Source organism: Canis lupus, chromosome 7 (assembly GCF_011100685.1).
Source record: "Canis lupus familiaris isolate Mischka breed German Shepherd chromosome 7, alternate assembly UU_Cfam_GSD_1.0, whole genome shotgun sequence".
NCBI lineage: Eukaryota > Metazoa > Chordata > Mammalia > Carnivora > Canidae > Canis > Canis lupus.
Window position 1 is genome coordinate 20,649,804 of NC_049228.1, and position 12,131 is coordinate 20,661,934.

The following is a 12,131-nucleotide window of genomic DNA, read 5'->3' on the forward strand; positions in this document are numbered from 1 at the left end:
TGTGTATACAGCTATCCTACCTCTGTCCCTAAAGGGAGCCTGGAAACAATGGCAATCAGGTAGTAATGGTAGTACACACCTAGCACTCACATATTAGTTTCTTTTTTTTTTTTTTTTAAAGATTTTATTTCTTTATTCATGAGAGAGAGAATGGCAGAGACATAGGCAGAGGGAGAAGCAGGCTCCATGCAGAGAGCCTGATGCGGGACTCGATCCCAGGTCTCCAGGATCACGCCCTGGGCCAAAGGCGGTGCTAAACCACTGAACCACCTGGGCTGCCCCACATATTAGTTTCTATTTTTTTTTTCACATATTAGTTTCTAATGATCATTTTACTACTATATTAAAAGAACCCAGGGCTCTTTGGAGAAACAGGTGACTCTAGGGCTTGGTCAGAGAAAGTACAAGATGAGCCTGGGTCATAATGCTATGCCACATGTAAGGAAGCACTGAGAGAATGATGGGGACACTCCAAATGACATATAAGACAGTTTGTGCGAGTTCCCGCTAGTCAAATCTGGGACAGTTTGCGCATCAAAATAAATAATAGCAAATCATAACTCCAAGTAAATCAAGAGTCTGAGAGTTTATATGATATAAACAAACAAATAACTAAGTAAATGTGGGTCACAGTGGAGAGTTTTCCCCTTTAACAGAAAGGCAACTATAAAGTCTAGAAGGAATGATAAAATTAGCAAATAACGACTTGACAACTATCACAGTAGTAATTGATTTAGGCAAGAGCTATCAATGAATGCTAAAACTGGCAGGGTAAAGTTTGATGAAGGTGGAATATTTACATAGTTCTAGACTATCTCACTACAAAGTACTCAATTAATAAAATACTTATTAATTCAACACTGAAGAAATCTTGCAGATACCTACCATCTTAATCATGGGATAAAAGTTAACATCATCAATAATGGGAACACACCAATATATCTACGTCATGTGCCTCCTGATAGGATGTACCCAGAAGATGACAACAGTACTGCTCTGGCATTCCTGCCAACATTTTTAAGTCATGAGGAAATGTCAGACAAACTCAAATGAAGAGATACTCTATAAAGTAACTGACCTGTACTCTTACCAAGTGTCACGGTCAAAAAAATAAGGAGAGTGAGGATTTGTTCCAGACCAACAGAGGCTAAAATGACATGACAAGTAACCCAACTGGGATCCTAGACTGAACTCTTGACTTAATACAGGACATTACAGGGGCAAGTGGCAAATCTGAATAGGGTCTATGGGGCAGATGCTGCACCAATGTTCGTCTCTTGCTGTTGATGACTGAACGTGGTTGTAGAAGAGAGGCTCCTCTACATTCACTGATGTAGTATTCATGTCTGCACACTATTCTCAAATGGTTCAAAAGTGTTAACAATTAAGGAATCCAGGGGACTCTGGACCATCTCTGTAACTTACATCAAAAAGGACTATCCTCCCTGTGTATGAGCTCTTATAAATTGAGAAGACCAGTGGCAGAGCTGAAAATGAATAAAGGATACACAAACACAGGCAAAAGAAAATACAAATGGCTCTTTAATAAAAAAATTGCTGCATGTGAAATAGACAAAAGTTTGGTGACACACTGTTGGTGACACTAGTGGAAGAGGGGTATTCTCACACATCATTTTGGGGAATGTAAACTGGTTCGAAATCTACGTAAAAAGTGCATGTGCCCTTTGGCCCAGCACTTTCACTTCTGGATATATTTGATTACATATGAAGTAACATAGGTACACATTAATTCTGGGCAACACTGATGGTAAAAAAAAAAAAAAAAAGGTATTGGAACTTACATGTCCAATAAAGGTCTGGTTAAATGAATTATGGTAGATCCATATGATGTAGCCCTTTGCAGCTGGTAAAACAACAAAAGAATGAAGAAGCTCTTATGTGATAATAGGTGGATTTCCAAGATATATTAGGTAAGAGAATAAGATGTAGAAGAATGTACACTGTGACATGTTTTATAAAATGGCAGAGTTAAATAAAAAAATGATTAAAAAACAAACCAAAACACTGCTTTGGTAGGAAACCTTCATAAGTGAATAGAGTATGGTGTATTGGTTGAGTGGGAAGTAGGGTCAAGTTTCTGGAGTTAAAATAAAGACTATCAATAGTTATCAGGCATAAGACTTTGGGCATGTAATTTAATCTCTCTAAGCTTTTTCTGTAAAATGGATACTAGTCTCCTACCTTTGAGTTGTGAGGAGTAAGTGAGATAATCCATGGTAATGCTCAGCACAAAGCCTTACACAATGTTAGAGACCAATCAATGCTGGCTATTTTATTTAACCTGGCCAACCTATCTTTCCAGACTTCAATATCTCTGTTTCCTGCCATTAACCTAGGCTCTGAATCCTTTATTATTTCCTGGATTTTATGACTTTTATAACTGGTTTTCTTATCACCTTGGTCTCTATGTTCTCCTTAGACAAACTACCACCTATAATGATCACGTCTATACCTCCAGCCCACACTTCTTCCCTAAACTGTAAACTAAAGTCTTAAGTACCAAAATGACTAGCCAACATTTACTCCTGGATGTTCCTGTCAAGGTAAGATTCAGACCAACATTGATTCTGTACTCAATTCCACTGTGTAGAAGTGCAATTCTTAGATACCAGCTGGGTATCCTACAGTTCAACTCAATTGTGACACTTTCTACCCAGAGACAGCATCAGATTTCACAGGTGAGAGGCTCAGTCCCATAAGACTGCACTCCAAATCAGATGCCAGTTGCAAGTCTGGGTTGTCACCTGCGCTTCTGACTGGCTGGCTTATAAATTAGAGCTTTTCAGGAGCCCCATCTTGGGGTTTGATTCATTTGCTAGGGCAAAAGAATATACAGTGTGGAAAGGACAGTCTCTTCAATAAATGCTGTTAGGAACACTGGATAGCCATATGCAGAAGAATGAAACTGAAACACTACCTCATACCACGCACAAACATTAACTCAAAAGTGAATGGAAGACAGGAAACCATAAAACTCCTAGAAAAACACAGAGGCAGTAAGCTCTCTGACATTGGTCTGGATTATGTATGACTTTTTGGATGTGACACCAAAAGCAAAAATGAACAAGTGGTATTATATCAAAGTAAAAAGCTTCTGCACAGCAAAGGAAATTATCAACAAAATGAAAAGGGGCTAATATCCATAATATATAAAGAATTCATACAACTCAAAAGCAGAAAACAATCTGATTAAAAAATATAAGCAGAAGCAGGGTGCTTGGGTGGCTCAGTCAGTTAAGTGGCTGACTCAGGCCATGATCCCAGGGTTCTTCTTCTTCTTCTTTTTTTTAAAATATTTTATTTATTTATTCATGAGACACACAGAAAGAGAGAGAGAGAGAGAGAGAGGCAGAGAGAGAAGCAGGCTCCATGCAGGAAGCCCGATGTGGGACCTGATCCTGGGTCTCCTGGACCAGGCCACAGGCCAAAGGCAGCACTAAACCGCTGAGCCACCCAGGCTGCCCTGACCCCAGGGTTCTGAGACTGAGCTCTGCATCAGGCTCCCTGCTCCATGAGAAGTCTGCTTCTCCATCTCTGTCTGCTCCTGCTTGTGTGCTCACAGGCTCTAAGAAACAAAATCTTAAAAAAAAAAAAAAAAGAAAGCATGCTTAGGTGGCTCAGATGGTTAAGTGTCTGCCTTTGGTTCAGGTCATGATCCCAGGCCCCTGGGATCCAGGCCCGAGTTGAGCTCCCTGCTCAGCAGAGTCTGCTTTTCCTTCTCCCTCTTCCCGTCCTCTCTGCTCATGCTTCCTCTCTCTCTCAAATAAATAAATATAGCTATCTTAAAAAAAAAAAAAGAGCAAAAGATCTGAAGAGACATTTCCAAAGAAGACATACAAGCGGCCAGTAGGTACATGAAAGATGTTCCACATTACTGGTCATCAGAGAAATGCAAGTCAAAACCACAATGAGATACCATCAGAAAGACAAATAAAAACTGTTGGTGAGGATATGCAGAAAAGGGAACCCTGTGTATCATTGGTGGGAATGTGAATTGGTATAGCCACTATGGTAAACACTATGGAAGTTTCTCAAAAAATTAAAAAATGGAACTACCATATGATCCTGCAATCCTAGTTCTGAGTATCTGGGGGAAAAAAACACTAACTTCAAAAGATATCTGCACCTCCATGTTCACTGCAGCATTATTTACAACAGCCAAGATAATGGAAACAACCCAAACGTCCACTGATGGATGAAGAAAATGTACTATATATGCACAATGGAATATTATTTAGCCACTAAAAAAGAATGAAATCTTGCCATTTGCAACAACTTGGATGGACTTTGAGGGCATTTTAATAAATGAAACAAATCAGACAGAGAAAGACAAATACCATGTGATCTCACTCATATGTAGAATCTAAAAACAAAACACAAAAGCAATCCAAAACCAAGTTTGTAGATACACAGAACGGACTGGTGGGTGCCAGAGGTGGGCAAAATGGATGAAGGGGTCAAAAGGCACAAACTTCCAGTTGTAAGATAAGTAAGTCCCGGAGATGTAAAGTATAACATGGCCCCTATAGTTAATACTACTATAATGAAAGCTGCTAAGTGAATAAATATTATAAGTTCTCATCACAAGAAAAAAAAAATCCCCAACTATGTATGGTGATGGATGTTAACCTAGACATTGTGGTGATCATTTCACAATATATAAAAATTGAAGTCATTATGATGTATACCTGAGACTAATAAAAATGTGTATGTTAATCATACCTCAATAAAAAAAAAATGCTGGGGAGGCTCACAGGACTCAGGAAACCAGTTTACTCACTAGATTACTAGTTTATTACAAAGAATACATGTTGAAAGCCCAACGAAGAGATACACAGAGTGAAGTTCCCAACAAAGGAGCTTCTGTCCTCATGGGAGTTTGGGGCCTGGTCAATGGCATATGGAAGTGTCCTGGTTCACCAACCTGGGAACTTCTAAACCCCATACTATTGGGATTTTTAGGGAGGCTTTTTCATGTAGGTATGATTAAATATTAACTCTATTCTCAACCCCTCCCCCATCTCTGGAGAATGAGGGGGTACAGAGCTGTAAATTGCAACCTTCTAATTATGGCGTGTCTTTCTGCTGATCAGCCCACTCAGAGTCACCTTATTAGAACAAGAGATACTCTTGTGTTCTTATGGCTTAGGAATTTACCAGGGTTTTGGAAGCTCTGTGCCAGGCACATAAGAAATATATATATCTCTTATTATTTCACATAAGGAAACAAAATATCCAAAATTTGATTCATTATCTTCCTCCTCTTCACTTCCTTGAGTCTGTCCCCTTTCATACATTCCTAAGACAGCTAACAGCTTTGTTATACACTGAGTCATCCAATCTAGGAACTGGAGAATCATTCTTTATTTTTTCCTTCTCTCTCAATTGTCCCACTCAGCCCAAATGTTCATCAAATTTGTTCCATTCTAATTCCTGAGTGTCTCTTAACACTTCCTTTCCAGTCTTTGCTTGAGTTGTGGCTCCTACTGCACATGCAGTGAGTGCAGCCGCCACCACAGGCTCTCGGCTCTCACCTCACCCCCTTCCCAGTACATCCTCCATGATGCTGCTGCTGCTGTGGCTGGTTTCCCAAAATTCCAATCTGGTTTTCCCACGCACCAGCTCTTTTAATGGCCTCCCAGTGTCTGAGGAGCAAGTCTCCATTTCTAAGCTTTGTGCACGAGTCCCGTTGGTGACACTGTCCTGACCACGTGTCTTCCTCCCTCACCAGCCCCACACCTCCCTTTACTTCAGCTGAACTACACAGTCCCCTGAGCTTCCCACAGGCTTTTCTCCTCAACCCTGTCTCCAAGCTGTCCTCCACCTGAAACAGGGTCAACGAGAACCTGTACACTGGATGGGAACAAAATTACATTTTTATTAACTTTTTAAAGACTTACTTATTTGAGAGGGAGAGTGCACGCAGCATGCGTGTTGGCAGGGGTGGGGGGGGTGGGGAGCAAAGAGTCTTACGCAGACTCCATGCTGAGCTTGGGGCTCAACCTCATGACCCTGAGATCATGATCTGAGCTGAAACCAAGAGTTAGATGTTTAACCAAATGAGCCACCCAGGCACCCCTTTATTTTTATTAACTTTGATCTGAAACAGCATTCCTTCAATTATGATAGCTGGAAGCAAACCATGGTGGTATTAGCATTACCTGTGATTTTTCACCAGAAGAAATCACAGACTTTCATATGTTAGCAGACACTGCAAGAAGTATCATTTATACTCACAGCCTGAAATTATCAGTTACTAGATTACTGCTAGATCTTGTTATTTAACATGTTAAATAATAACAAAGCTCATGCTAGTATATTGCAAACGTCCTTTTTCAATTTTTTAAAAAGAATTTTGTTTATTTATTCATGAGAGACACAGAGAGAGAGGCAGGCTCCACGCAGGGAGCTTAATATGGGGCTTGATCCCAGGACTCCAGGATCGTGCCCTGGGCCAAAGGCAGGAGCTTAACTGCTAAGCCACTCAGGCATCCCGCTTTTTCAAATTTTTTATAACAAAACTAGATTTCAGTATTATTGGTTTCATTTATAAGTCTATGTATTCGAATTAATCTATTTAAAAATGTTATTGTGAAAAAAAAAATGTTATTGTGAGACAAGATCTCTAAGCTTCTCTAGCATGCCAAGAGTCTATAATATTAAAAAGGTTAAGAGTCTAAACACCTAGGTCATTCTTTCCCACTGTACCTCCCTGGGGGATTGCTATTCTCCTTTTAAGACCTGGATGAAACACCACCTTCACTAAAGGAACCATAACCCTTGCATCCCTCTTCCCTTCCACGCTGTCATGGGCACCCTATACATGTCTGGCTTCCCCATCAGATGAAACTCCTGGAAGGCAAGGAGGTGTCATTCATCTCTGGATATTCAGCACCTAGTTCAGAGCCTACCACACAGAAGTGAAATAAATTTTTTTTGAAATAATGTCTAAGAATATAAGCAGATGAAATATTTGAAAATCTGAAAATCCAGGTTTGAATCCTGGCTTAACAGTCAGTAGCTATGTGACTCAGGAAAGCCCTTGAATTCTAAGTCTCTTTCTCAGTATAAAATGTGGGTAAATCTCCCTTACTTACTGTACTCTTTTGTCAAGAGGAGCAAAATAAGGTAACTGTGTGAAAGTGCTTTGTCAAGTTTCAAGGGTTACACAGGATTTAGTTATTATGTCAAGTTATCTAATAACATATTTTTAAAAATTGTGCTAAGGTCAGCTGATTATTTAAAACCTATCTCCAGTGCAACCCCTCTACCTGCCTGAATGTTTATGTACCCCCAAATTCCTATGTTGAGCCCCTGATCCTCAGTGTAGTGGTATCTATGTACTGTGGTACAGTGGTATCTGTAGGTGGAACTTTTGGGAGGAGCCTTCATGATAGGATTCGTGCCCTTCTAAGAAGAGACAGAAGCGACAATTCCTCTCTCATTCTCTCCGCTGTGAGACAAACACAGCAAGATAATGGCTCATTAAAAACCAGGAAGAGGGCTCTGACCAGAATCCAACCATGCTAGTACCCTGATCTCGGACTTCCAGCCTCCAGAACTGTGAGAAATAAATCTCTACTGTTTAAGTCACATAGTCCATGATGTCTTATTATGACAGCTCCCCCTAAGACATTGCCCTGTGCTGCAAGGTGTATCCAGAAGCTCACTCCTGTACCAATCCTGTGTATTTTCAGGTCTTTAGACCCTCATTCCCATCATTACTTCCTATCATTTTGCCTCATGAGCGTCTTCTTTGCTACCTGGGTGTAGTTCTTACTGATTCTTCAATACTCAGTATAGTTGCTAATAACCTCCTCTACAAACCTTTTCCTGGCCTCTCCCTCCCCCACACCTGGCACCATGTATGAGAGTTAACCTTCTAAGAGTCTCCAGAGAGCAGAGACTCTGGCCTATTCTTCTTGACCTCCTCTCATCCTTCAGGAATTCACGTTTGCCTGAGCATAAAATTGGACAAGCAAAAGTGATTAGAAAACACATGAAACAAATCAGTGACACTGGGTTATTTGTAAGAACAGCCTTAGCCTTAGCCTTGTAGGTTTAAATTCTGAATGATGATTCTGTCACAGGGCCTTTAAATATTCAATTTCACCTCATTTCAAATATAAATCCATTCATTCTAGCAAAGCAAGGTGACATTCATCTGGCAATGTCTGTTTCAACAGTTGTAATGCAGAGCACTGTGTCACTGAGAATGTCAATGTGATGAGGCTGGGACAAGAGACCACAGCAACTCTAAAATCTTCCCATTTTCACTGTGCCCACAAGAACAAGAGTATGAATTTTAGCTCAGCAGCCTTATCTGAGAGTGAGAGAACAGAGGCCAGAGGCCAAAGGAACCAGAGCCATGTCCATGCACACTGAGTCATAGGCTGCCCCTTTGCAGGGTAGCAGAAGGCAGTGGTGATCTTCCAGGTCCGAACGCAACCATACAAGGGCATTTCTGACCCTCTTTCAGAGCTGCCTTATGGTTTCCTCAATTCTAGGGAGACAGTTCCCAAGAAAGTACATGTATGTGAAAAAAAACACCAAGTCAATGATAAACACACCACAGATTTAGGCCAAATTCTGAGTTTGGAATTTACTTCAAGATCAAGCAAAAGAAAATAAAGTTATTACCTACTTAGGCTATCAGCAAATTACCTCACTTCCTAACTTCACAGACACAACCAAGTACACATAAAGGAAAACTTTCACTTTCTGGCCATCTACCATTAGATCCATTTCCCCTGTAGCCTGAGGACAAGTGGCCTGATTTGCTTTTGTATTCTCGAGTTCTTCAATTCTTATAAATCACAAACCAGCTTGCTCAATGATGTCCCACTTAACTTATTAACTCTTCCCCTATTTAAATGTCCTCTATAATCTTACCTACTGTTAGGAAGGTGCTCAAGAGCTGCTCCGTGGCAACAGGCTTGATTTCTGTCCGTAGATTAACAAATCTGCCAACCACCAAGGGGGCTCGGCGGAAACCCAGAATCCTGGTTTGGGAGGTTGAAGAACAGAAGAGAAAAATCTTTGGGGGTGTATTTTATGAAGTAGTCTTAGAAAAGATACTGTTGATTGGCAGGTATATGTATATTTTTATGTATTTTAAAGATTTTATTTTTTTAAAAGTTATCTCTACCCCCGCCATGGGGTTTGAACTCAAAACCCTGAGATCAAGAGTTGCCCGCTCTATTGACTGAGCCAGCCTGGCGCCCTTGTAGGTAAATATATTTTAAAGGTACATATATTTATGAGTTTACTATCAAGATGTATGTAGTTTATTTTATTTTGCACTTCAGGAAAAAGGATAGGGCAAATCTGACAAAATATGAATTGCTCAATCTGGGGAATGGGTATATGGGTTCATTTATTCTAATTTGTTAGAAATTTTTCATAATAAAACTTTTAAGTAAATTTTAACAAAGCATTAAAAAATGGGCTTAAGGGCTTACAAAAACTTTTTAATGCATTTTTTGTTAAAAAATACTTAAAACTTTTAAGTAAATTTTAACAAAGCATTAAAATATGGGCTTAATGGGCTTAAAAAAAACTTTTAAGTATATTTTAACAAAGCATTAAAAAAATGGGCTTTGAACCATACATAGGTTCAAAGCTTTAGATAAAACAGCATTTTGGTAGAAAACTATACAGATTAATCTAAAAGGATAAACCCACAGGACAACTAAATACAGATATACTTAAAGATACTTCGAATGGTCTAAAAGTACCTTATGGCTGAGCAAAATCATTTTTTAAAAAATGAAATTTCCTGGTTAAAAAAATATATATATCTCACTGAAGAAAGGTTGGAGGGGCAGGATTTGGAACATACATAAAAGTTAGGATGAAGAAAATAAAGATTATCCGTAATTCCACAGCCCAGAAATAACTACTGACATTTGGCCTAGGAGAATTTTTTCCTTTACACATACGTAGAAACACATACATGCTCTTGTGTATAGACACACAACTGAGATTATGCTATACAAAGTTTTGTATCCTGCTTTTCACTCATTGTTATATTATGAACTTTTTCTCACGTCATGATAAAACCTTTAAAAATGCTGCAGAAACAAATAATCCATTGTTCAGGGCTGCTGACTGTCTTAAATTCAATCTTTGAAAAGCCACAAAAGCAAGCAGATCAACAGATGTGTCAAAATAACAAAAAAGTGAGAGAACCTCTCTCCTGAGGCCAGAGAAGGTGGTTAAAATTCTATTGTAATAGAGAAACAGCACCCCAGAGCAGAAAAGTTTCAGGAGCCATGGATGGGAAAGAGAGTTGGGAATTCCTTTTTCTGCTTATGGACCACCACCAGGCCAAAGAACAGCAGCCAGTGTAGTGCTAAAAGGCCATGTCATAGGGCCACCTGAGCCTGGCTGGGGGTGGGGTGAGGGTGGAGGACATTTAATAGAATGGGTAGGGGGACAGGCTAGAAAGTAACTTTCAGACTTTGAGGTAGGGAGGGACTTTTGAACACAACACTGCCAAAGCACAAGTCATGAATTCAAACAGTATATTTAATTAACATCAAAGGTAGTGATTTCTGTACAAAGACTACTTCAAATTAATGAATGGGTGTTGTGCTGTGAAACGATAAGGAGATGTTAAATTTTGCTAATCACTGGGGAAAAACAAAAATAACTAACAATGAGGTATCATTTTACATATATTAGATGAACACAAATTAGTGTGCTGGATAATATGAAATATTGGTATAGACATGGAAAATGATCTTCATACCCTTCTGGTGTCTATCAGCAAGGAGATAGGGTTTCAGAATTAAGAAAACCGGGAAACAAATGGGGTCTTGGAAAGACTGATTTTAGCATGTGTTTAAGTGAGGAGCAGGATTTACCCAATTCTCTACTGCCAAGTCTTAAAAGAGGCAGAGAAAATTCATGGTATTGTGAACAAACATTTAACCTTTTCCATTATCACTGGATATTTAGACTGCTACTAAGTTTTCACTACTAAAAATGCATAGCTAAGATCCTGGATATATGTAACTTTGAATTTCATTATTTCTCCAGGGTACTTCTTAGAAATACTTTCCTAGAAAGATCTTAAATATTTGTGTAAAAGGTAGTTACTCATCCAAAGGGTTAAGAGCATTCAGGTTTCCGATACATAATGCCAGAGTTCTTAAAAAGAAAGACTGAACCGATTAACCATGCAACAAGCTCCATGAGAATTTCAATGCATTCCTGCAAATAAAGTACTTTTTAAAAAAAATTCTGGCCATTTTCAGCAGAAGAAAATTGTATCCCATTGTTTCAACTGGATTTTTTGTTGCTGTTACTGGTAAGGATGAACCTCCGTCATATTTACTAACGAATGATAATTTCTATTTAGTCAACCTTGACCTTAGATCATTTTCTATTAAAGTTTTAGCATATATATAGATTTGTACATTCATATATTAAGGTTGTTAATGCTTGGATTATATTAGATTCAAGTATTTTCTCCTAGTTTGCTTTTAAGTTTGTTTTTTTTGTTTTTTTTTTTTTTTGTTTACTGACATAGGAGTTAACTGTATTTAGCTGAGTCTACTGAATAGCTTTTCCTTTGCAACTTTTCAATTGTTGCTTTTATGCCTGGAAAATCCTTCCTAATCCAGAAAGAGACAAAAATTCACCTTTATTTTCTTCTATATTCATTTAACAAATATTGTGAATATTTCTTTTAAAGTCTGTCAATATGCCCTGATGAAAGACCTATTCAGAAGAGCAAGTGAGCTACCAGACAGTTCAGTTAGCAGGCTCCCAACTAGTCACTTGCTGAAAAAATACTAATTTTCCAATTAGCTTATACAGTTCAATTTATTTAGGCTTTTCTTTTGGAATTATTCTGGTTACTGAAACCAAGCATATTTTGTATGAAGAACACTAAAATTCACTATATATGTCATGCTATATGCTTCTAGCATATGGGGATAAGTATCACTTAAAACAAAAATAAAGCAAAACAAACAAAAAACAATATTGTCAGGCCCAATTAATGATCAATTCAGAGACTTGAGTTCCAACTCTGGTTTTCATCCTGCCATTTTATTTACCAAGAACATCTTCGTGCATGATGGCAGAGGGCATACCAGAAT

At 38.7% G+C, this 12,131-nt stretch overlaps 1 protein-coding gene across 4 annotated transcripts in view; it reads right to left on the reverse strand.

Annotated features, from left to right (window-relative positions):
- The window catches only part of FAM20B (FAM20B glycosaminoglycan xylosylkinase), a 41,064-nt gene that overhangs the window by 9,390 nt on the left and 19,543 nt on the right, over nucleotides 1–12,131 (reverse strand). For all 4 annotated transcript variants that reach the window (XM_038542379.1, XM_038542378.1, XM_038542375.1 and 1 more), the window contains one exon: nucleotides 8,914–9,023. In XM_038542379.1, the coding sequence (XP_038398307.1) occupies nucleotides 8,914–9,023 (110 nt within the window). The remainder of the gene's footprint in view (nucleotides 1–8,913; nucleotides 9,024–12,131) is intronic.